Source organism: Mytilus trossulus, chromosome 10 (assembly GCF_036588685.1).
Source record: "Mytilus trossulus isolate FHL-02 chromosome 10, PNRI_Mtr1.1.1.hap1, whole genome shotgun sequence".
Classification (NCBI taxonomy): Eukaryota; Metazoa; Mollusca; class Bivalvia; order Mytilida; family Mytilidae; genus Mytilus; species Mytilus trossulus.
The window spans coordinates 69,145,486-69,170,023 of NC_086382.1; the positions used below are offsets into that span (position 1 = coordinate 69,145,486).

A 24,538-nucleotide genomic window follows, 5' to 3' on the forward strand; every position below is an offset into this window, starting at 1 on the left:
CCATCGACTCTTGGCAGAAAGGGGATTGGTGCAATATGACTATCGGTAAAAATAAAACAAACGATCAGTAATGAAACTGGAAATAGTGAACACAAATTGAACAACGATAGCTAAACGTCTTGTTTCTTATATGTTTGTGGGCTGAGGAAAGACTGCTGTCTCTGGATTTCATTGACATTTTGCTTAAACATGCTACCTGCATTTTTGGTTAAACGATGTGAACTGACTTAATTAATTTAAACCAACCAGACGATAATATTTATTTTTTGGGGGATTATGTTTGTTTTCTGTACTTTTTTGATCGCTTCAAAACATAAACTAACTAGAAAAATTCTCTCGGACATATGTTCAACCCAAGAATTCAATAATAAAAAAATGAACATGTATTCAATTTTTTCTAGTTAGTTTAGATGATTAACCCGCCGCATTGTTGCGCCTGTCCCAAGTCAGGAGCCTCTGGCCTTTGTTATTCTTGTATGATTGTTAATTTTAGTTTCTTGTGTATATTTCGGAGTTTAGTATGACGTTCATTATCAGTGAACTAGTAAACGTTTTTGTTTTAGGGCCAGCTGAAGCACGCCTTCCGGTGTGGGAGTTTCTCGCTGCATCGAAGACCCATTGGTGGCCTTCGGCTGTTGTCTGCTCTTTGGTCGGGTTGTTGTCTCTTTGACACATACCCCATTTCCATTCTCTATTTTATTTTTTACAGAGTTTGTCTTTAGTGCCGTGTGGAGATAGTAGAGTGCCTCCCCGTGCTTCAGGTTTATGCTCTTATGATATACTAGATAATGGAGTGTGTGTCCGAACGAGAACTTCTCTATGTTCATTACTTTAGGAATCTTTATCAACAATTAATATTTCAACATTCAGCCCCATTCTATCTATTTTTCAGACGTCAGTCGCTACCCTGATATACCCCTGTCTTTTGTTTTGTCCTCTGTTTTTGTAGTTTATATATTTTGTCGGGTACTTTATGACGGATAGCATTTGACGTCTTTAGCCGAACAGTTTTATCATTTTTACGTTATTTAATTCTTTGTGTGCTGGTTCATATTCTGGACGCAAGTCTTTGCTCCTTTCAAATAAAATTCACTTACCAAAAAAACAAAAATGAAGCTTAGAAATGAAAAAAAATTTAAATGCTATACTCGTTCAAAGGGTACCTACACGTCTCAATCTTCAAAATCGCTTATCTAAAAATATTACCATCTCTTACATTTTTAACAATAAAAATCGTGGTTACCATTCTAACGATAAGTATCATGCCAAAAAATGCCTTACATGTCCCCGTCTTTCCACCAACAATACGGTAAGGTCCACATTTAATGGTCGCACATTTTCCTTAAATTTGAAACTGATATAACTTGAAAAACATACAGTATTATCTATTTACTCACATGAAACAAACCGGGATGCGGTATTCAGTACGTAGGTGAAAGTGGACGCTATTTATCCAAACGCACGCAAGAACACCTTTTTCGTTTAAAAAGACCAAATAAATTCAAAAGTATCATTTATCAACACCTTAAGAAGCACAATCATCCTATTAAATATTTAACAGTTCAACCATTAGAAGTAGTAAACAAGCAGCCTGGTGAATCTCATTCAAAGTTTGTACGATCACGGAAAATAATTGAATAACATTGAATTAAAACATTACAGACAGTCTATCCTCTCGGTCTTAATGATAATATCATTGGAATTGGTAATATATCAAGAACCGATTCTGTTAACATTTTGGATATAGTTTCTAAAACTGTTCGTAAAAACCGTTCTCATAGGCGTAGAAAAACATCGCAATCAAAGAACATTCCGAACCAATCATACAAATATTTCGGACCTAATTTCTATTTCAAAAAACAACGGCAGACATTATCTGTTAACCAAGCTCTTTTTATGGTTATATTATTTACAAAGCCCAAACATGTCGGCATTCACCTCATAGGTAATAAAACTTTTAAATGTTTAAACAGACTAATTGAGAAGGGATATAGTTACGAGACTGTTGTCAGGTCGTTAAAGATTGCATATTTTGGCTTTAATATTGATTCACTTATAGGGTCTTTGCATCGAAAATATCACATTTATTCTAAAACCAGTTGTTGGCATGATACCGGTGATGTCATTCTCATATATTTTATGATAGTATAATACTAAACCCCTACCGGAAGGAATTGTACTTGATATTTATATGATGAAGACATAATCTTTCAATCTGTTTAATTGAGGTCTGAAGCTGGCATGTCAGTAACTGCTAGTAGTTCTTTGCTAATTTGTGTATCATTGTCATTTTGTGTAGTTTCTTTTGTAACCTATTCTGACATCGGACTCGGACTTCTTTTGAACTGAGTTTTACTGTGCGTATTGTTGTGTGGGTTTTTTTCATTGGCTAGAGGTATAGGGGGAGGGTTGAGATCTCACAAAACATGTTTGACCCCGCCGTATTTTTGCGCCTGTCCCAAGTCAGGAGCCTCGGGCCTTTGTTATTCTTGTATGATTTTTAATTTTAATTTCTTGTGTATATTTCGGAGTTTAGAATGACGTCCATTATCACTGAACTAGTATTCATTTTTGTTTAGGGGCCAGCTGAAGCACGCCCCCGTTGTGTGATTTTCTCGCTGCATTAAAGACCCATTGGTTGTCTTCGGCTGTTGTCTGCTCTTTGATCGGGTTGTTGTCTCTTTGACACATTCCCAATTTCCATTTTCAATTTTATTCCTATGTTTTAAACTACTGATGAGTCGGTTTAACCGAAGAGTTGAACTGCTTTGTCAGAGATATCATCTGTCATTGCTATACAGCGGTGTCTTTAAATATCTTTTATTTGAATTAAACTAGCTTACAACTAATTAACATCATACTACACGTTACCTTTGCGTATGTGTGTAATTTTTGTACAAAAGAAAATACGAATATGTTTTAAGATAAGTACTGTATTATTATTATTATTATTATAATTATTATTATTATTATTATTATTATTATTATTATTATTATTATCATTATTATAATTATTATTATCATTATAACTATTATCTCACTTAGCCGATGGCTAAGTGAGCTTTTCTTATCACTTGGCGTCGTCTGTCGTCCATCGTCGTCGTCCGTCATCCGTCGATCGTCGTCGTCGTCGTCCGTTAACTTTTACAAAAATCGTCTCCTCTGAAACTACTATGCCAAATTTAACCAAACTTGGCCTCAATTATCTCTAGGGTACATAGTTTAAAAAAAGTGTCCGTTGACCTTGTCTGCCAACCAACATGGCCGACATGGCTAAAAATAGAACATAGGGATAAAATGCAGTTTTTGGGTTATATCTTTGAAACTGAAGCATTTAGAGCAAATCTGACATGGGATAAAATAATGTTTATCAGATTAAGATCTATCTGCCCTGAAATTTGTTGGGTTGCTGCCCCTGAATTGGTAATTTAAGGATATTTTGCATTTTTTGTTTGTTATAATCTTGAATATTATTATAGATAGAGATAAACTGTAAACAGCAATAATATGTAGCAACGTAAGATCTACAAATAAGTCAACATGACCAAAGGTAACGTTTTGATTAAATATTGCTATGAGTTTTGAATTCGAAACAGCTTTCAGTTACTTTGCTCTTGGTTTTGTATTTTGGGGTTATCGTGTGTTTTGTTTGAGTCGATTTGCTGAGTTAAGCCCTTTTCAACTGATCTATTTTAAAGTTTGTTCTCATATTTTTCTGTCACACCACTGTTTCATGTAATTTGGTGGATTTGTCACAAGGAAAACATGTTTAAACCGACACAATTTGTTTATCATTGTCCTAAATCAGGATCTCGTAATTAAGTTAAGGTTGTCGTTTGTTGCTATATGTTATATTTGATTTCCGTTTGTTGTTTGTACATAAATTAGGACGTTATGTGTCTCGTTCCGGGGCCTTTTAAAACCTACTATTCGGAATGCCTTTAGCTAATTGTTTCTATTTTCTCTTTTTTCATGTTATTGTGATTGTCTGTTTTTGTTTATTTTATTTTTTTTATTGTTGTTTTGTTTTTGTCCCTTGTCATTATGTGTACCATCTTCGTATCATCTATTTTGTTTTTTTAATTTAAAGAGTTCAAAACTTTAACAAAATGAAATATATTTTAAGTTTAATACATATAAGAAATATATCAGACAGAAATGCTTCGTTAATCTCTGGTAGCATTCATTTGAGGTTTATCTCCTGAATTTGGAATACGGCAGACATAATACTCCCTGAAAGTATACAAATTTAGCTGATTACTGTGATTAAAATAAACAACTACTGGTGCCTTTATTTGGGCCAACAAACATCGTTTACATGAAGTAGTGTAGTTTTTAATTATTTCACTCTTCTTTGTAAGACGCGTCAACAAATCAGGAAGAGGAACATGTGTAGAGATATTAAAGTTTTCAACATGCTTGTACACATTAAACTCAGTTGCCTCTCTTGACCGATAATTTTGTTGTTTTCGTTGGTGACTGCATTCTGCTAGCAACGTTAAATGAGCTGACATAGAGTAAACCTTGCAAGCACCAGTTAAAAGTGATACTGTTAATTCATTTTTTTTCGTGGAACAATTTTTTTGGATTGAATTAAACTTGCATTTTCATTAATAATTGATTTCGTGGTTTTGTCGATCTCTGGTATCCAACGATTAATAATAAATCCGCAGTATATCATTATTATCATTATGTCTGTCAACATTTGTGAATGAATGTTGTAGATGGGGACATTAGCAATTTTTTATTGTTTGAAACCACATGTGTAACAGATTTGTTGGCGACAAAGTACTTTGACGATTTTCTTATCATTAGACGTTATTAAAGTCATATGAAACGAGTGAGTGGTGAAAAATAATGTTTATCCAATTCTTGAACCAATGCATGTATATATCATAAACTTAGTCCTCTGTGCACGAACTTCTTATTTCTTACGCAAATATATCGTTTAATCGTCAATTTGTTTTCTCTCTGTCTGTTATGATTTAACAAATATGGCTGCTTATTAAACGCCGTGTTTTGAAGCCGACGTTTACCGATTATCACCATATACATATATGTATAGTAAACAAATAACAAAAAGCTTGGGTATTGACACGTGTTTAACATGTAAAATCAGATAATTGTTTATTTTAATGACAGATCCATGCGTATTGTAATCACCGGATTTTTACGAAGAGTGTTACGCTCAGGTCACAATGCATATTAAAAATAGGTACACTTCTTCTAAATGTGAACAAATTAAAGAATTTTCGTCAGAAAAAAATATATGTACATGAGTTGTATAATGAAAACTATCCATTTAGTTATAAAAAACATATATATATATATATATATGCATATTTTTTTTTTTAATTTCAGGTTTCTTATGACTTTAATGTATAAAGTTTAGCTAAAACTAAACTCATCATTGTCATCCAATAATGTTCAAACATAGGTCGAATGAGGAATAAATAACCAACATTTATGTCATCAAATATTCATCAAATATTTGTTCAATACTAGAACCAAAATAAACTGAATGTCTTGCGGTGCATTATTATTGCACGAAAACATTTATTACATATGCGCGCAGCTTTTGATTTTATTTGAGAGCATGTATCTTACAGGTTAACCCCGGTTAATACAAGTAAATGCAGGTAGCTTATATTTTTTAAATTCATAACTTTAATTCGTGTATTTAACTATTTAGAAGTACAGGTATCCCTTCCGTTTGTCTAAGTTTGTCTAAGTACCTTGCTAACTAACGAGAAGATACACGAGGGATTTCAATCATGAATAGTCCGTGACAGGAACTCAATCCTAGAATTATGTACAGATGATGTTCACAATTACCGTTCAGAATGACTTATCAATGTTGATCAGTTTCTATCCTGCCTTTGCAATTCTTTACCGCGCATAGCCATGAAATATCATCTAACTTACGTGTTCTACTGATACGCTCACAAGAAACTCCATGTATGTGCCATAACGCAACTTTACAAACTTACTTAAATCATCTACTCAAGCGATCAATATTTATTAAAATCAGAAAAAATAATACTTTTTACTCGGAAATATTCAGAATTAAGCTACATATATGCCGTTAGCTGTTACGGGATTTCTCATGATCACTTTATATATTTTTGTTTTTAATTCAATTATTTACAAATATGTTGACAATTATTAAGTATTGTCATATTTGTTACGGATTACCTTCATTCTTTACAAATGTACCCGTGTTAGCTGTTAAATAAATGCAATCGAATGTAATCAAAACCTCTGCACAGACGTAAGCGTTCTTAATCCCCAAATGTGCGAATACTGATGATGATTAGAATTACCTGTTGACTTTCACATACGTAGGAGTTAGTAGAAGAACATGGAAAGTCATTCCATTTATACCCAAATACAGAGCGAAGCTCCAAGCAACCTTCAACATTTCCGCCGTTATCGGGTTGACCAGGGTTCCAAAGGCTATATTTAACCTTAGATAGGTCGAATGCCCATCTCCAGTCTTGCTTCCCAACATCTGAAGCTCCTATCCATGTTGAACCAAGATTGCCATCTAAAATATGTTTAAGGATAAACTGATCGTATTCATTTAAGTTTTATACACAATATACCTTACGCATGGTTCGGTAACGAAATACATATACACAATAGTATAAACATCCAAAAATTTACACCAATAGGACAATAGTATTTGTAGCACAACCAACCGTGTCTCGTTCTTTTTAAACGGCGAAGATATATATGAAACAATCAAAACAATGTTTACTTACATTGCAAAATACTTCAACACTTAAGGTAGATAATCGGTACGGATTTCCTCAAATAGAGTGTTCTTTTACTTTAACAGAATGATTTTATGTCCATATATTTTTTCAAAATTCAAAAAGAATGGATCACCGTGCTATTTTCAAGCTAAAAATATATTCAATATAAATATTATTAAGTAAAAAAGGGAAATTTGTTCTATCATTCATTTTTATAAAAAAAAAAAAACCTATCCTAGTTATTAACCCTTTAATAGCAAAAATTTCAATTTGATTCAAAAAGACTCACACATTTGGTATTTGGTATTTGTAGAACGGTCTGAATAATGCAATACATTGTTTGTTTTTCTTTATTCCAGCAAACAGTCTTGCCAATCAATTGCCAATCTGCCTCAAAATTTTCAGATTTAAGAAAAGGACTTTAGATCTATTGAGAACAACTAAATCCAAGATGGCAGTATACAGTAAATTCACCCTATACCATGTTGTGATCAAATGATATGTCAGCTAAAAGATGTCAGCTAAAAGATGTCAAACTTCATCATCAGTATCAAATGCATGCAAGATAGCAACTAATTGTAGTAAGTTCCTCATTATGATAGATTGATTGGGCTATTTTGATTTGTTGTTGATTGATTAGCAATCACTTCTTTCATAAATTTTAAAATGAATATAGATCTAGAAAAACAAATCAGTAAAACATGTTAAGACAGTACAATAAGTTGAAAGTCGACCGCAGTGTTGAACAGGAAAAGTAAAATCACAAAAATACTGAACTCCGAGGAAATACGGAAAGTCCCTAAGCAAATGGCAAAATCAAAAGCTCAAGCACATCACAGGAACGGATAACAACTGTCATATTCTTGTTTTCCTTTATTTCAACAAACAGTCTTGCCAATCAACTGCCAATCTGTCTCCAAATTTTCAGATTTAAGGTTGTATGGGTGTCTTTCGCCATCTTGGATTGTAAAAAACAGAGAATCTAAGGTCCATATTTTCTATCATGTTAGCAAAATTTGATGCAGGAATGCAGATATTTAGGTGAATTTTCATTTAAAAGAACCAATTTGTAAGAATGTAACTTAGAAATATTTATATTTTTACAAGTGTATATCATTTTTGGTTATTTTTTTATATTTTCAAATTTGCATTTTAAGGGGAGGTAACTCTAAAACAGTGCATTTTCTGAAGGACTCTACATGAAATTTTCCTATTTTGTCTTTTAGCCGGAAAAAACGCATGGTGACCACATCTTTTCTTTTGATATTCTCAAAGCATTGTCTGAAAGCTATCTTTTCCTAATTTATTTTACAATTCTATCATTTCGTTTAGTTTCTAATCACAAAATATTGTTTTTTCCTGTATAATCCATACAAAATTTGTCATTTTGTCACAACCTGTAACTTGAGAAAATGCGCGGTGACCTATCATTTTTATAATATTTTTGAACATGTATCAATAGATACTACATTTTGACAAAGTATGAACAAATTCTATCATTTTTATTTTAGACTCCCATACCACCTTAAGAAAAAGACTATACATTTATTGAAAACAACTAAATCAAATGAGGAACTTACTACAATTAGTCGCTATCTTGCATTTGATACTGATGATGAAGTTTTATATCTTTTAGCTGACATCTTCTTTGATAAGAGCATGGTTTAGGGTAGATTAACTGTATACCACCATTATTCGATTTGCAGTTAAAATGGGTGTACTAGTATTGCATAAGGACAAACGGGAACAGATATGCTATTCGCATTAAATGATCCCTGTACTAGCAAAACATTCTTCAAAATTATATAAGTTTTAAAATAAGTTTATATCTAATCAATTTTAAATTTTTAGCTGTATAATAATAGCATACCTTTTATATTTGTCACTACCCAATTGTGTTCTGAAACATCTTCTATCTTAACAAGATACCCTCCCATTGTTCGACACTGCTCCTGTAAATAAAAAAGTACACTTTTTATATATCTATACACACAACATTGAAACAAACAGGTTCTAACAGATCATTGTTTATAAAGTCGATTAGATTTTCCAATACTAATTCCAAAAGATCACAACAATCACTTTAATTTGAATCAGTAAGTAAACCAAATAGAATTCTCATATTTTATAACCTTTGTTTTCAATCATACCCCATGATCTTATTTCTATGTATGAAATCATATTTATAAGCAACAAAAGGGAGTTTTGAATAATAATTCATTAGAATCGCGTTAACAAATATGCTATTTCATCACACATAATTCCAATAAAAAAGATGAAAAATATACATGTAAGATTGAATGTTAATAGACTCAACTTTACCTCTGCCATCCGCCATGACTTTTTGTCTTTTTGATATATGTAACAATGATCTTTATATTCTTTTCATCCTTTATTGCAAATGTTGGATTTTTCTGCAAATGCATAATTATTATTTTGAAAATAGCTTTTGGTAGCATTGTTGTTTTTTTTTTTTTTTTTTTTTTTCTTTAGATATTACTCTTTTAACAATTAGACCACAATTTTCAATTTACCCAAAACATTGAATTTATTTTCAGTTCAAAACTGTGTTGTCTTAATTTCCTTAAAACAATCTTTTTATCAAGTGTTTTTACGGTAAATTGAGTCATATATGCATAGATTTCCTGATAAAACTGTATTTTTATAGTTTTTATTTCGTAGATTAAGTTCAATCAAATTTCGATTATTTTGTTGATCAAACTTTAAAAATATATATTTTGTCTGTAATGTTGTAATTGAAAAACCTTACCTTTGATATTAACCTCAAGTTTTTCTACCATTTGATGTACACCTTTCATGTTCTCTTGCATCTTATTTAAAGACGCTTTTATTTCGTTGATGAGGTTTGCCTCTTTTTCCTGAAAACATATTTCTGCCTCGGACATGCAGATTACTACAGCTATCAAATACACGGCCAACATTTCCGGCTATGTATGTTTGAATAAACAACAATATTAAACAGGTTTTTATTAGAGCATTTGCATTAATCACGTATCCGGATACGTGCACGGATCGACGTTTACGTACCAGGCAGATTTGTATAAATAATGATTAAGCCCCAACCTTAATTAAAACTTAACAGAGGTAAAATATGCACCAAATAATGATGATACATGCTTAAAACACTAAATACTCATTTTTAATAAGACCAAAAACTTACACGCTTCGTATTGAAGAACTGTGATAAGTGTATATTTTCCCTATACAAACAACAACGAACAAGTAGTACACACCTTGCCTACGGAAATTGACAAGATCATTATTTATGCATAATAGAGTGCGTATTGCCAGAGACAGGTTTAAAAGAGGGTCCAAGGGGTCCGGCCCTTCCTTATCTAGAATATTTGTTTTCAAATTCACAAGGATGTTTTGGAAAATATTGTCCGGGCCCCACTTAAACTGCTTATAGCACCGAAAAATATCCCTTTCCTTGGCGACTATCGCGTCCAGTTCTTGTCAGGAAAAAAAACATAGTTTTATAAGCGTGCCATTTTAAATGAAAACAATTCATACTGCAGGGTCCCAATATAAGTGTAAACCTCTGTTTAAGTAAACTTTTTTTTACATTTTGTGACTAACCTTTCTTTAACAGGAAAAGGAAGAAACCCATCCCCACCATCTTGCTGTTTGTAAGCCATGAAATAGCCATAGGACTGTTCGTTGATTGACCATTAGTGCTCAAACGTATTTGAAATTCTTTTAAATTGACAAAGCAGGCCTTTCAGAACGGCAGGTTTGTTTTTACTAAGAGATTGGTCCATATACACTTGAGATCATGCGGTGAACTATTGTTGTCTCTTTAATGTATTCGTATCTTTACTATCTAATAGTTATCAAAGGTACCAGGATTAAAATTTAGTACGCCAGACGCGCGTTTATTATAGTTAAGATTGTGAATAATTTTACACTACATGCTTTTGTCTTTTGTGTACATGTAAAAGCGGTGTCTTTTTATGCATTATATGGGCTGGATATTTTGTGCTGTTCTGGTGCAATTGCCTAATAACTGTTCCTATCCAACCAATGAGATAGACACCCCTATAGTTCACTGATAATACTATATATGTCATGTTGGGCAATGCCGTGTGCGTTCTTATATATACCATATTTCTGCATCTCTTTCCTACACCCGATCGGCAATCATTCTTGGATTTTTTTTTCATATTCGTTGCTTTGTCTGATTAACTGGATCAATACGAACAGGAGACAGCAGATTGATATTATTCTAGAAGTCTGCTACAATATCTCCGAAAGATACATTGTGGTTTTTTGTAGGTCCCCCTAGCAATCAAGAAAAGTTCCCTTCCCTCGAAACGGATGCTCCGTCGAACAGATTAGGCGGCTAAAAAATTGGAACGATTTCGAGGATCAGGGTTTGTTAGAAAAATGCAACCCCCTTTTTTGAAGTTATACGACTAATGATTAATTTGTGGAGTAATTTTTAGGTCCTCGATACTGAGAGACGCTAGAGACAGAAGATTTTTTTTTATTCGTAATGTAGAAAATCAAAATCAAAATAAAATACAAGTTACCTAAACAAAAAAGAGGTGGGGTTGCTCAACTGCGTCGTGCTGAGAGTATCAATCAAATCTGACACACCTTTTCTAAACTGGAAACTGTATTTAACATTAATTATGGTATGTACTATTTACGTTGAGATTGTCAAGTATAATGCATCTAAAATCGTAAATAAATTACAGTATATACATAAAATTCATACTCATATCTTTATTCGACATGTTATTAAGTTTTCTATCTATGATGCTCTCGTTCTGACTGCTTCTCGTTCGTACGCGGAGACGTGTACAATGGGTACACGACAATAGTTACAATTGTTTTTCAAACACTGCCATACATGAAGATAAAGGATATTTTCTTAAGGAAAAAATCAATAGAAGTATATATCGCTAGTATTATAACTTCTTTAATATAAATTGTTCAAACAAACTTGCAGACTCACTCAACGTTCAGAGCCTCATAGATTATATTAAAGAATGAGGTGTGTACTCGATTCAGAAAAACAGTATCCAAAATGTTCAGTTGTAATGCCCTCATTTTAAATATTCCCATCCTTTACGAATGAAAATATATTTTGATCAGAGAGATGAAAAAAAAACGATTATTGACAGTTTTTGATTAGCGCGACAAAAAATGTGATACTTATGTGCCACTAAAAGAAATTTCAGAACGACGTCTCCTCAACCTCAAGGGTGAATTCTAGTACTTGTTCCTTTTAATTATTTCGGCACAAAGCCATATGGGCTCCACACTTAAGAAAGTGTCATCAGGTCAGGAGTGACCAAATGTAAATATCCCAATCATTCTTAGTACATCATTCTTTTTGAGGAATATGTTAGCATGACTTAAAAATTGTATAAGGCTTCATAAATGACTTAACTATGTACTCGTGCTGAATATTGTTTCATCCATGCCGAAAATATACAAATCGATCAAATACATGGTTGGTTGCTGTTCAATGTTTACCAATAAAATATTGATTTGTGTTTTTCGTTGGACCAAAATAAATCAATTTTCTGCTCGTTAAGACTACCATTTTTTTTTGACAGCTATTTATTATTGCATTTTTCATTAATTTTTCGCTAAGTTATCGACTTCGCCACGATTGATTGGTTAATGTTTCTTTTACGCCACTTGTATACAATGAAAGAAGTTAACAGTCATTGATGAGATCACATGACCGTCATCTTGCTATTTTTGTGCCTTAATTTTGGCCAACAAACATGAAGCAGTGTAAGTTTTTTTTATTCCACTCATCTTTAATTTGTAAGACACGGTAACAAATCAAATAAACAGCTGCGCCATGAGCACATGATACGCCCGACGTCTTGTGTGGAAGTTTTATGCAATAATCATAAATAGTTTCTGAGAAAGTTTTAAGCAATTACCATTTATTGCTTTTGAGACATGGCGGGACATGTGAACCCCCTCCCCCTGGTTTTTTTTACAAATATCACTAAAATTAAATTTTGAGTCATCACCAAAAAGATCATTAGATTAATATAACAAAGAAGTGTGTAAAGTTTTAAGCAATAATCATAAATCGTTTTTGAGATACATCACGACATGTAAAAAAAACCTCCCCCTTTTTTACAAAATACTCAATAACTCAAAAATTAAATTTTGAATCATCACCAAAAAGTATACAGATCTTTAGATTAATATAACTAAGAAGTGTGTTAAGTTTTAAGCAATAATCATAAATCGTTTTTGAGATACGGCGCGACATGTGAAAAAAAACCACACCCCTGTTTTAGTTACAAAGTGCCGTAACTCAAAAAGTTTAAATCTTATTTTCACCAAAAAGTATACAGATATTTTGATCATCATAAAAACAACTATATTAAGTTTCATGAAATTTAGATAAGTCGTTCTCAAGTTAGGGTGCGACATGTTTACGCCGGACAAACAGACGGACAGACAGACAGACAGACAGACGGACGGACGGACGGACGGACGGACACCGGACATTTGTATACCATAATACGTCCCGTCAAAATTTTGACAGGCGTATAAAAACAGATATGAAAGTTTTCAGTCTCCTTGAAACCTTAAATTCAGTTGCTTCTCTCGACCGATAAATTCGTTGTTGCATTTAGTGACTGCATTCTGCTAGCAAATTTAAATGAGCTGACAAAAGAAGTTAAAGTGATACTGCGAATTCATTTTTTTACAATTATTTTTGCTCGAAAAGAAATTTCATTTAACTATCATTTATGTATTTGACTATTTACAAGTACATGTACCCCGTCCGGTTGTCTTAGGTCACTAACGAGGAGATGGACGAGGGATCTCAATCATAATAAATAGATATAAGAATATGTGGTTTGAGTGCCAATGACACAATTCTCCATCCAAGTCATAATTTAAACCATTATAGGTCAAAAACGGTCTTCAACACGGCGCCTTGGCTCACACCGAACATCAAGCGATAAATGCTAGTTTAAAACCATTCGAAAGAAAAAACAACGGTATAATCTATATAAAAACGAGAAACATTTATGAACCACATCAACAAACGACAACCACTGAATATCAGGTTCCTGACATAGGACAGGTACACACAAATGCAATGGGTTTATAAGTTATACTAGAGTTTTACCAACCTGCATCCTTACCTGAAACAATAGTGTTACATCACATGTAAAGACACACTATAAATATCAATCGAAATGGCTTAACCAATCAAAAGACAAATGAAAACAAACAAGGGAATAGACAATGAACGAAAAAAATTGAAGTGAAGTTTTATAGATTCGGAAACAGGCATGTGAATGTTCACAGTAGACATGCAGAATGACTGTTGAATGCTTATCAGTTCTATCCTGACTTTCAAATTCTTAACGACGCATCGCCATAAAATATCCTCTGACTTAAGTGTTCTACTGATACGGACACACGAAATTCCATGTTTGTGCCTAGATGCAACTTTACAAACTTACTTAAAGCATCTACTAAAGCGATCAATATTTATTAAAATCAGAAAAAGAATACTTTTTACTATGAGATTTTCAGAATGAAGCTACAGAAATGCCGTAACCTGTTACGGGATTCGTCGTGATCACTTTATTTTTTTTAATTCAATCATTTAAAAATTTGTTCAAAATTATTAACTATTGTCATATTTATTACGAATAACATTTTCCTTAATCCGCGTTTCCTGTAAAATGAATGCACGCATAAGTAATCAAAACCCCTGCACAATCGTAGCGGTCTATATCCCCAAATGTGCGAATACTGAAGAAGATCACAATTACCTGTTGACTTTCACATACGTAGGAGTTAGTAGAAGAACATGGAAAATCATTCCATTTATACCAAAGTTCAGAGCGAAGCCACCTAAAATGATTTGAATTGAATAACTATAAATAAACTTATAGTATTATGCAATTTTAATACACAATACATATGACGCATGGTTCTGTAACTCAACACAAATACAAAATAGTATAATGGCCAAAAAATGGACACCAATAGGGAAACAGTACTTGTAGCACAACCAAGCATGTCTAATTATGTTTTGCTATATAGCTAGGCAACGAAATAAAATACTTGCATTGTTAAATACTTTAACACTTAAGGTAGATCATAATTATGTATTTATTTTCTCAAATATAGTGTATGAACACAGGCTTTTTTCAAGCTACATATATGTATTGTGTGGAACACTTTTTGATGAATAAGAAGAAACAAAAGTTTGAAATGAAAAAATAAGGTAGACTTGTTTATATACTTTGAAAAAATAAAAAGAACAAATTGTGTCACTGACTTTGTTTTCTAAATAAAAGTAAAAATTTAACATTCTCTATCACTACTTTACAAAAAAACACACTATTATAGTTCTCCTCTTAAATTGCTTCAAAGACATTTGAAGAGAACACAAACATTTGGTATTTTTAAACACGTTTGAATAATGGAATTCTTTTTTTTTATTCCAACAGACAGTCTTGCCAATCAATTGCCAATATGTCTCAAATTTAAGCAAAGCACTAAAGATCTATTGAGAATAACTTTATTGTACAGTTTATGTACCATGAACCATGCAGTTAAGACGGGTGTGCTAGTATGGAATAAGGACAAACGCTGGCAGTTATTCTATGATCAGTGCATGAGCCCTGTTCTTGCAAAACGTTGGGAAATTCTTCAAAATTATATAAGTTGTATCAATTAGTCAATCACTTTAAAATTTTAAAATTTAGCTACATGATATTATACCTTTTATATTTTGCACAATCCAATTGTGTTCTGAAACATCTTCTATCTTAACCAGATACGCTCCCATTGTCCGACACTGCTTCTGTAAATGAAATAGCTATACTTTTATATTTATATACACACAACATTGAAATAGGTTCCAAAAGTTAATCTTTGATAGAGTCGATAAGATTTTCCATTATTAATTCTACAAGATCACAACAATTTCATTTATTTAATCAGTAAGTTCTACAAATAAATACTATAGGAGTTTTTTGGTATCTTAAAATCTTTTATTTTTTGGTTCAACATGTCAATTACATCCCCCATCTTCTAAGTTTTATTTGGAAAATCATATTTATTAGCAACAAAAGGATTTTTTATGAATAAGAATGCATTAGAAGCGCGTTTACAAAAATGCTATATCATCACACAGAATTTAATTAAAAGAAATTAGAAATACATGTATAAGATTGAGCGTAAATAGATTCTACATTACCTCTGCCATCCGCCATGACTTTTTGTCATTTTGATATTTGTAGCAATGATCTTTATATTCTTTCCATCCTTTTTTGCAAATATTGGATTTTTCTGCAAATGCATAATAAATATTTTGAAAAAAAGCCTTTGGTAGCATTATTGTTGGTTTTCTTAAGTTATTACTGTTATTAACAATAAGACTACCTTTTTCAATTTACTGAGTATACTGTATTTATCTTTCGGTTCAAAACTTTGTTGTCATAACTTCATAGTAAAATGACTATTTACCAAGCGTTTTTGTCGGCTAATTAAGTCATATATGCATTGGTTTCCGGATAAAACTGTATTTTTATAGTTTGTGTTCTTGTTGTTTTTAAAGATGTTTTAGTGGAAAGAAATATTACTGTTAAATGTTTAAATGAAAAGATACAATTAAATTGTTGTTTTTTATTCAGTAGATTAACTTAAACCAAATCTCGATTATTTTGTTGATAAAACTTACAAAGATATACTTTGTCTGTAAAGCTGTTGTAATTGAAAACCTTACCTCTGAGATAAACTTCAAGTTTCTCTACCATTTGATGTACACCTTTCATGTTTTCTTGCATCGTTTTTAAGGACGCTTTTATTCCGTTCATGAGTTTTGCCTCCTTATCCTGAAAACATTTTTCTGCCTCGGACAGGCAGATTACCACAGCTATCAAATAAACGGCCAACATTTTCGGCTATGTATGTTTGTATAACTAACAATATCAAACAGGTTGTTATATATATTATAAGGCAACGAGTGATTATTATTGTTATGGTAAGAATACGTATATATGCGATTACAAATATCGCTTTTGTTGTCTGTAATGCTAGAACCTTTCAAACTTGAGTAACATGTGTTGTTTTTGTGTTGTGTTCACGCTACAGTGTAGGTTTATGATTACAAAAAATTGATATTTATGACCTGAAAGTTTAACGCATAGCTGAAAATAAATTCAAAATAAAATTTTCAACTCAGCAGTGTTATTTATAAAACCTTTTATTTTCTGAGACGATTCCAAATCACAATAGACGAGGTTTTTTCAGTGCTAAGCAGTTTGATGTTTATTTTTTAAAAGTTGTCAAAATTGATCTTTGATTTATCAATTAATTATTTCGTTGAACAATACACGACCGATCTAGATACAATTTCTAATTACGAATACACTTTTTCCATTGTACGCTTATTCATTCATACGATTTATTGAATGGTTTCTACAGTTTAGTGAAAAAACATTTCATGCATCTTCAGCACGAGAAACCATTTACATTGACTACAATTTGTTTGTCTGGCTTGTATAAGGGATCGACTGAGATCAATGGCTTGAAATATTGACTGTCATTCGAAAAGGAAAATCTATTGAAAAGTAAGAAACAACATACAAATAGATCAAATACATGCTTATTTGGTGTGCAAAGCGTACAAATAAGACATTTATTTGTGATTAAAGTTGAACCAAAACCAAAATCGATTTTTGATTCGTGAAGAATACCAATTAAATATACATAAAACTGGGTGAGACCATACTCATATATGAAAAACTCCTTTAATTTATGTCTTTAAAATTATTTATTGATATACAAGCAAGTAAATATAATGTTATATACAAAATTAAAAACAACCCTTAAAGTCCCGATATGCACATGTTCATTTAGTTATTATATATTGAGTTAAACACATTTTGTTTTACAGTTTCTTTTGTCAAGAATGTTCTATATATGTATTCTTCAAACTCTAATATCTTCTTTTTTGTTCCACTAGCAACAGTTCATAAGACATTACAGTTCTTCATTCTATCAAAAACAAATATGTATTTCAAACAAGCAGTTAAGGTTAACAATGATTGATTAAGAAATATTAAGCTGTATATTAACTCATCATCACTTTTTTTATTTTGGGCATGTATCCATACTACTATTTTTTATTATTTTGTTTTGTTTTTAAAATTAGTTCACAGAAAAAAGAGGGACGAACGATACCAGAGGGAGAGTCAAGCTCATAGAAAAAAATGAGCACTCCTTGGCTAAAAATACAAAACAAATAGACAAATAATAGTACAGATGACACAACATATAAAACTAAAGACTAAGCAATACGAACCCCACCAAAAATGGGGGGGGATCGCAGGTGCTCCAGCAGGGTAAGCAGAATCCTGTGGCACCGGTTCTGTGAGTTCACTTAGCAATATTCTGTTTTAGGTCCAGTAAAGATTTTTGTTTTAGTTACAAGTAAAGTAAACTACGAATGTCTCATGTAAAGAGGATATTTTTACCCTTCTAAAACACTTGAGATCACCTCTCTTCATTTTGTTAGGTTCGTGTTACTTATAACTTTGTGAGGTTCGTGTTACTTATTACTTTGTGTTTGTATATTATGTAATGTGGTGTGGACTTATTTGTGTTAATTGTTTCTCTGTTGTGGTTGATACTTAGTATCGTTGGCCTCTTGTAATAGCTCGTTAAACAGCTAACAAATGTTTTAAACAATATATTTTGTTTTTAGAAAAAGCAATTGTATGACATATGTTGGGTTTTCAGCATTCGTTGTTATCCAATCGTACTTATTACGCAGTGATGTATTTTTAATCATGTTAATAATTTGTTGATAATATTTCAATAGGACAACGGAGTTATAAGCATCATTATCATAACATGTGTATATCACATTATCTGTTTATTGGTGTGACAAAATCAATTATCAATATAGGCTTATGAATAAAGAAATTATTATATTTACGATATTGTTAGAGAATTCGATTTAGAGTAAAATGCAAAGGCTTGTTGGTTTATGAAATGGATGAATACCATTGAAATGCTTGCTTCGAGCACATTTTATTTTTTTGAATTTTTATATTAATATATTTGTGCAAAATTGTGTATAATAATTAACTTTACTTTCATACAGAAGATATGCATCCATTAACATTGTTCGGTAGACATACCTTTTTTAAACACAAAATGTATAATCTATGTTGGGCGTTAACGTGTCAATGCGTATTATTGGTTCAGCCAAGTTCAATTTTAAATCGCAACGTTTTAATCTGAATATGATAAGTAAGGCACTTACACCAGACTTTACAAGTTCAACTTCTGAAACAAATGCTTCCCAACCAGAAAATTCTTTGAAATCGACTGTAACGATGTCATCATTTACACCTGCAACATTGAGTAAGTATCCTGAATACCTGACGAGAATCAATGATTCTAGTAATAAAACCTAGTGGAATTGTTGAAAAATAAGATATCATTCACACACACACACACACACCCACACACAGTAATACATACAAACTTCTACGTTTAGAGACATATATTTGTGTTATGGTTTTAATAATTTTGTAAAGCTGCCATTAGAACGAAGTTGTAAAAGAGGCGACATAAAAGGGAAATGTTTATAAATAACAATTAAACAATTGCCTCATAAAACAAAGAGCAATGAAATCATACTATATATACATATAATGGTTTACTTTTTTTTTAATTGTTATTTGGATGGAGAGTTGCCTCATTGGCACTCACACAACATCTTCCTATATCAATATAAACGATTGCTGTAGGAATACCGAGTCATACACATGCAACTAGAGAATAAAAAGAGTTATGTTTGCATAGATTTGATACAATCCAATACGTAAAGTGTGTCAAATTTCCGACAAAACTGAGGACAAATGTTTAAAAGCAATAAATCCTATGATTAGCCGACCAACAACTACAATCATTGATATGCCTTTAATTTGTACAATTCTAAGGAGAATCTATGACAATCAAAGGAGAGTTTTTTCAAAAAAGTTGTTATTAAATTATCTTTACCTCTGACAATGCCGATACTGTCGTGTGTGACATCTCCCCAGCCATTTATTGGTTCGGTTACTGATAACTTGATCCTCACGTGATCTCCTTCTTGTAGTTTACTGCAAGTATACGATAATATTTAATAATAGATATAATTTCTTCACTGATCAATAGGCACTATTTCCATATATGTATATTATTATTGGTTATAAATTTGTAAAACACTTGTGTCTTACTAATTATGTTACAGAGACATGAACGATACAGTTAAAACGTTTTTGTACCAGTTTATCAAATATAACATTAAAACTCCTTTTCAATACCATACATATATACGAATACAGCTTTTTTTCTGTTTTTAATAAACAGGTTTTTCAACAAAAATAAATTTCGCAGGAATAATTGGTAAATATGCATGATTTTTACAGTAATTGTCAGTGTTATCTTATTGGCTATATATACATGTAGTGTAGGCATACACCTTAATTCTAATTTAAAAATAGGTGTATTAATGACTGAATGCCATACTGAAGCATAATATGAAAAGACTTATTAAAGCGGCAATTATATAAAATGATTTCACTACCTTACTAAAAGAAATGCGATTACAAAGTCAGTAAAAAGATACTTGTAGTTGTTTTCTTTTATATGTTTGAGCTTTTGATTTGGCCATTTGACTTATCGATTTGGATTTTCCTTGCAGGTCAGTGTATTTGAACTTTAAAATAAAGTATTAAAATCAGTATTGTGTGTTTAACTGTACAACGCCAGTTAAAATACTAAATAAACAGCTGCGCCACGAGCGCATGATACGCCCGTCGTCTTAAGGAAAAAAACATCAATGTTTTTTGAATAACATAGGGGTTTACAGGAAGTCATGCTAAGTATATCCTGGCTCATTCCTTATTCCTGATCCATAGGAAGTTTATATAAAAGAAAGAAAAAAATTTGCTCACAACAAAATTGTGTTTTATATTATACGGTTCTGATTATTTTACATAATTTTGCATGTCAATACATAAATTGAAAATTTCCATAAAAAAGAGTTTTGAATCATCACCAAAAAGTATACAGATTTTTAGATTAATATAACAAAGAAGTGTGTAAAGTTTTTAGCAATAATCATAAATTGTTTTTGAGATACGGCACAACATGTAAAAAAAAAAACCTCCCCCTTTTTTACAAAATACTCAATAACTCAAAAATAAAATTTTGAATCATCACCAAAAAATATACAGATCTTTAGATTAATATAACAAAGACATGTGTAAAGTGTAAAGCAATAATCATACATCGTTTTTGAGATATGGAGCGACATGTAAAAAAAAACCTCCACCTTTTTTACAAAATACTCAATAACTCAAATATGAAATTTTGAATCATCACCAAAAAGTATTCAAATATTAAGATTAATATAACTAAGAAGTGTTTAAAGTTTTAAGCCATAATCAAGAACTGTTTTTGAGATACGGTGCGACATGTGAAAAAACCACACCCCTGTTTAAGTTACAATGTGCCGTAACTCAAAAAAGTTTTAATCTTATTTTCACCAAAAAGTATACAGATCATTTGACCATCATAAGAAACAACTATATAAAGTTTCATGAAATTTGGATGAGTCGTTCTCAAGTTACGGTGCACATGTTTACGCTGGACAGACAGACGGACGAACGGGCGGACACACAGACAGACGGACGGACGGACGGACGGACACCGGACATTTGTATACCATAAAATTCTACGTCCCGTCTTTGACGGACGTATAAAATCCGTCAGAACTATCCAAACCCAGTCCATCACAAATAAAAGAAAGTGACAATCATGTTGCTTGAGAATACATTTAAACATTTAAAATAAAAATAACCCAACAGAAAAAAATCAAAAGGCCTCTTAACGGCTACATTTGAGCATGTATCTATAATATACCGTGATATGTACAGTACATCAAGCTATTACTGTCTAATAACAATAAGTGTTAACAACGTACTTGTCACAGTTTTGAATTTTTAAAAGCAATAAAAAAAAACAATATTGGTTGCTGCTACATAGATGACAGAAGTTGTAACTTTTCTTTAGATAGACCAAAAGTACTATTTATCAGGTGTAGTTTTCAAAATATTTTTTGGTTTCCACAAGTTTTGAGAATTTTCTGTTCAATATATGTGATATTATCAATACTAAGCAGACTTTCCTACAAATTTAAACTGCTTTTATAACAAGGGCCTCATTAATCTAAATCTTCATATGACCATAGTGTGTCGTGTAGTGAAATTCATCATAATAAGTTCAAAAATAATCTGTATTCACGAATATATTGTATTGAAATTACTTACAAAAATCCTATTTCTACGGCTCCGAATAATTCATTAATGGTGTCTTCATCTTTGCCAGGCTCTATAAACCTAATTGGTGGAATCGGTGTGAATTCACTAATTTCTCTAGTCTTAACGTGCTGGACATCTTCTTCCCATTCACCGTAAGACAAAAGAATATCAATATCTTTCGTATTCTCTAGAGAACCTTTCAAACGTTCGATTTGGAGGTCACATAGCAATTTTATATCCTCGAGTTTATAAACTTCTTCCGACTTCCGGGTCATTTGATAACTTTCTTCTAGAGTAACGCGTTCTACCAAAGTTTCTGTGTGTTTATCAATAAGAGCCTTTAATGTATCCCCTCTAACCTTGATTACCTTTTTCAAGATAGCATTATCAATCTTGTAAGCTTCCTCAAACACATTTAGATCGTCAACGATTTGTTTGACATTTTCTGATCTAGATTCCAGATCCGCTATTTCACTTGATATACCTTCCTTCTTTTTTGAGACAGCGTTTTCTATTTCATCAACGTCATGTTGTTTGTGTTTCTCGAGCATGCAGCTAGGACAAATAAGTAAACAACATGAGCCGCAATAAAACACAACTTCTTTTGAGTGAATAAGACATGATGGCCTCTTATCTAAAATCTTCGAATATGATTTATCGACATGGTGCTTTCTATTTGATTTCCTTTTCAGATGAGACAATTTACATTTCGAACATAAAATAACTTCACATTCTAAGCAAAACTCCTCGCCATTTGCTTTAGTACACTCTGTACAAATTCCTAATACATGATTCGCCATTTTAATTTTTATGAATGTTGTATACCTGTATTTTATGCGGAAGAAGTTTAAGTATGTCATCTTTTGTTAAAAAAATAAAAATGTGAGTCATTGATATGTTAGTTTGGGTTATTAGTTTAAATGGAAATATTTGTCGTAATAAAATAACATATTCCTAAATTTAGATATTTTAACTTTTTTTTATGAAATACTATCTTTTGTAGATTCTAAAAGTATAAGTATTATGGTTGTGTAAAAATAACATTGGACATGTTCGTAAACAGACATATTGACTAGACAGCTTGATCTTTTTCAGTATTGTAATGCACTTTTCACCCAGTGAACTAGCGATAGTATACGAACGACGTACTGTCTAGTAATGATATTTCTATACTAGTATCACTTTCAACTGCTTTACTAAATGTTAATAATGTGGCAGTCGATGATTTGATCTTCTGTTTAAATAAGGGGGTGGGTAAATCTAAATACAAAACAATTAATATTGTCCTGGAATGTCAGCAGTTTTGCAATACTATACTTTACAGATGTTTTTCTATTCTTCAATGATTACAAAATTCGGAATATATAAATGAATAATATAGGTTGCACTTCGAAAATAAAGTTGTTTCACAAACATTCCCCTTTTGTGGAGATACATATTATCCATTAATATTTTGTAGGTACTGATGTTGTATCACTGTTTATATCTTTGTATATTTTTCTACCTTTACTGTTTAGTCCACCTTTGGTTATGTACTGTTGGCGATGATATATACTTTGTTTGAACACTTCTAGTTCATATATAAGTCAAATCATGTAAGATATATGGTTAGAGATGATAATTGTGTGACAAGATGTATAAACTAATCATTTTAGGCAGAAATTGTACACTTTCATTGATAAATAGGTATAAAGTAAGAGGCAGAACGGAGACAGAGGCAGCATAAGATACTATATAAAAATCTTAAAGCTTAGTATGATTCACTTTAAACATTTCGTCTTCTTAAGTATAAGTTTACGCTTTTTATTTAATTTGTTATCCGAATACTTTCCTACAGTATTTAACATTATAAAAAAACATGCAAAAAGGTAAACTGACAATACCTCAAGTTTGTCACAAACCATGCCTCTTTAGGGAAATATAAAGATGTCTTATTTCGATTACGTACTGGTTTCTAGATATGATATGCGAAACGTCATAGAAAAAGTAGCAAAGTTTTAGCCTGAAAAGCAGTTCCAATTTGTAATCGGATTGTCTATATTTTTAGAAGTGCAACCTACAAGCAATATACTAAACTAGACCACCGGCTGCACAGAATATTTATATTTTCTAGAGGAAATCTTATTTTGTTTGCTATCTTTATCCCATCAATTGTAAGATTTGTTTATATCAGCTTCAGAATTAGACATAATCAATGCTTGACAATGAGCTGGTATGACGATTGAAAACGTGCATTACCTAAATTTGTTGTTAAAAGAAAATTTGTGTCAATCTCCCTTTCTTTCTCTCATTTATCTTCGTATGTTTATTCGTGTTTTCTTTAGATTAGTGATGTTGGTGTTGTATTGCATTACATTCTAACCTTATAAATATAACTGTGTATATATACATTTGTTGATTTGTGTTCAATGTTGTTTTTAAGGG

General features: G+C 31.7%; 2 protein-coding genes across 3 annotated transcripts; both read right to left on the reverse strand.

Annotated features, from left to right (window-relative positions):
• Positions 1-4,115: 4,115 nt before the first annotated feature.
• Positions 4,116-16,769, reverse strand: LOC134688425 (perlucin-like protein). 2 transcript variants are annotated; one of them, XM_063549131.1, is made up of 5 exons: positions 16,519-16,769; positions 15,991-16,082; positions 8,629-8,710; positions 6,324-6,547; positions 4,116-4,233 (listed from the first exon to the last, which is right to left on the reverse strand). In XM_063549131.1, exons 1-5 carry the CDS (start codon positions 16,688-16,690, stop codon positions 4,195-4,197), a joined length of 609 nt encoding a protein of 202 aa, XP_063405201.1. In that variant the 5' UTR covers positions 16,691-16,769; the 3' UTR covers positions 4,116-4,194. The 2 variants fall into 2 exon arrangements, with proteins under 2 accessions (XP_063405201.1, XP_063405202.1); XM_063549132.1 differs by lacking the exons at positions 15,991-16,082; positions 16,519-16,769 and adding exons at positions 9,081-9,172; positions 9,529-9,782.
• Positions 16,770-17,549: 780 nt separating this feature from the next.
• LOC134686549 (E3 ubiquitin-protein ligase TRIM71-like) lies at positions 17,550-22,938 on the reverse strand. Its single transcript, XM_063546219.1, has 4 exons — positions 22,124-22,938; positions 19,809-19,909; positions 19,066-19,154; positions 17,550-17,792 (listed from the first exon to the last, which is right to left on the reverse strand). Exons 1-4 carry the CDS (start codon positions 22,912-22,914, stop codon positions 17,778-17,780), a joined length of 996 nt encoding a protein of 331 aa, XP_063402289.1. The 5' UTR covers positions 22,915-22,938; the 3' UTR covers positions 17,550-17,777.
• Positions 22,939-24,538: the final 1,600 nt, after the last annotated feature.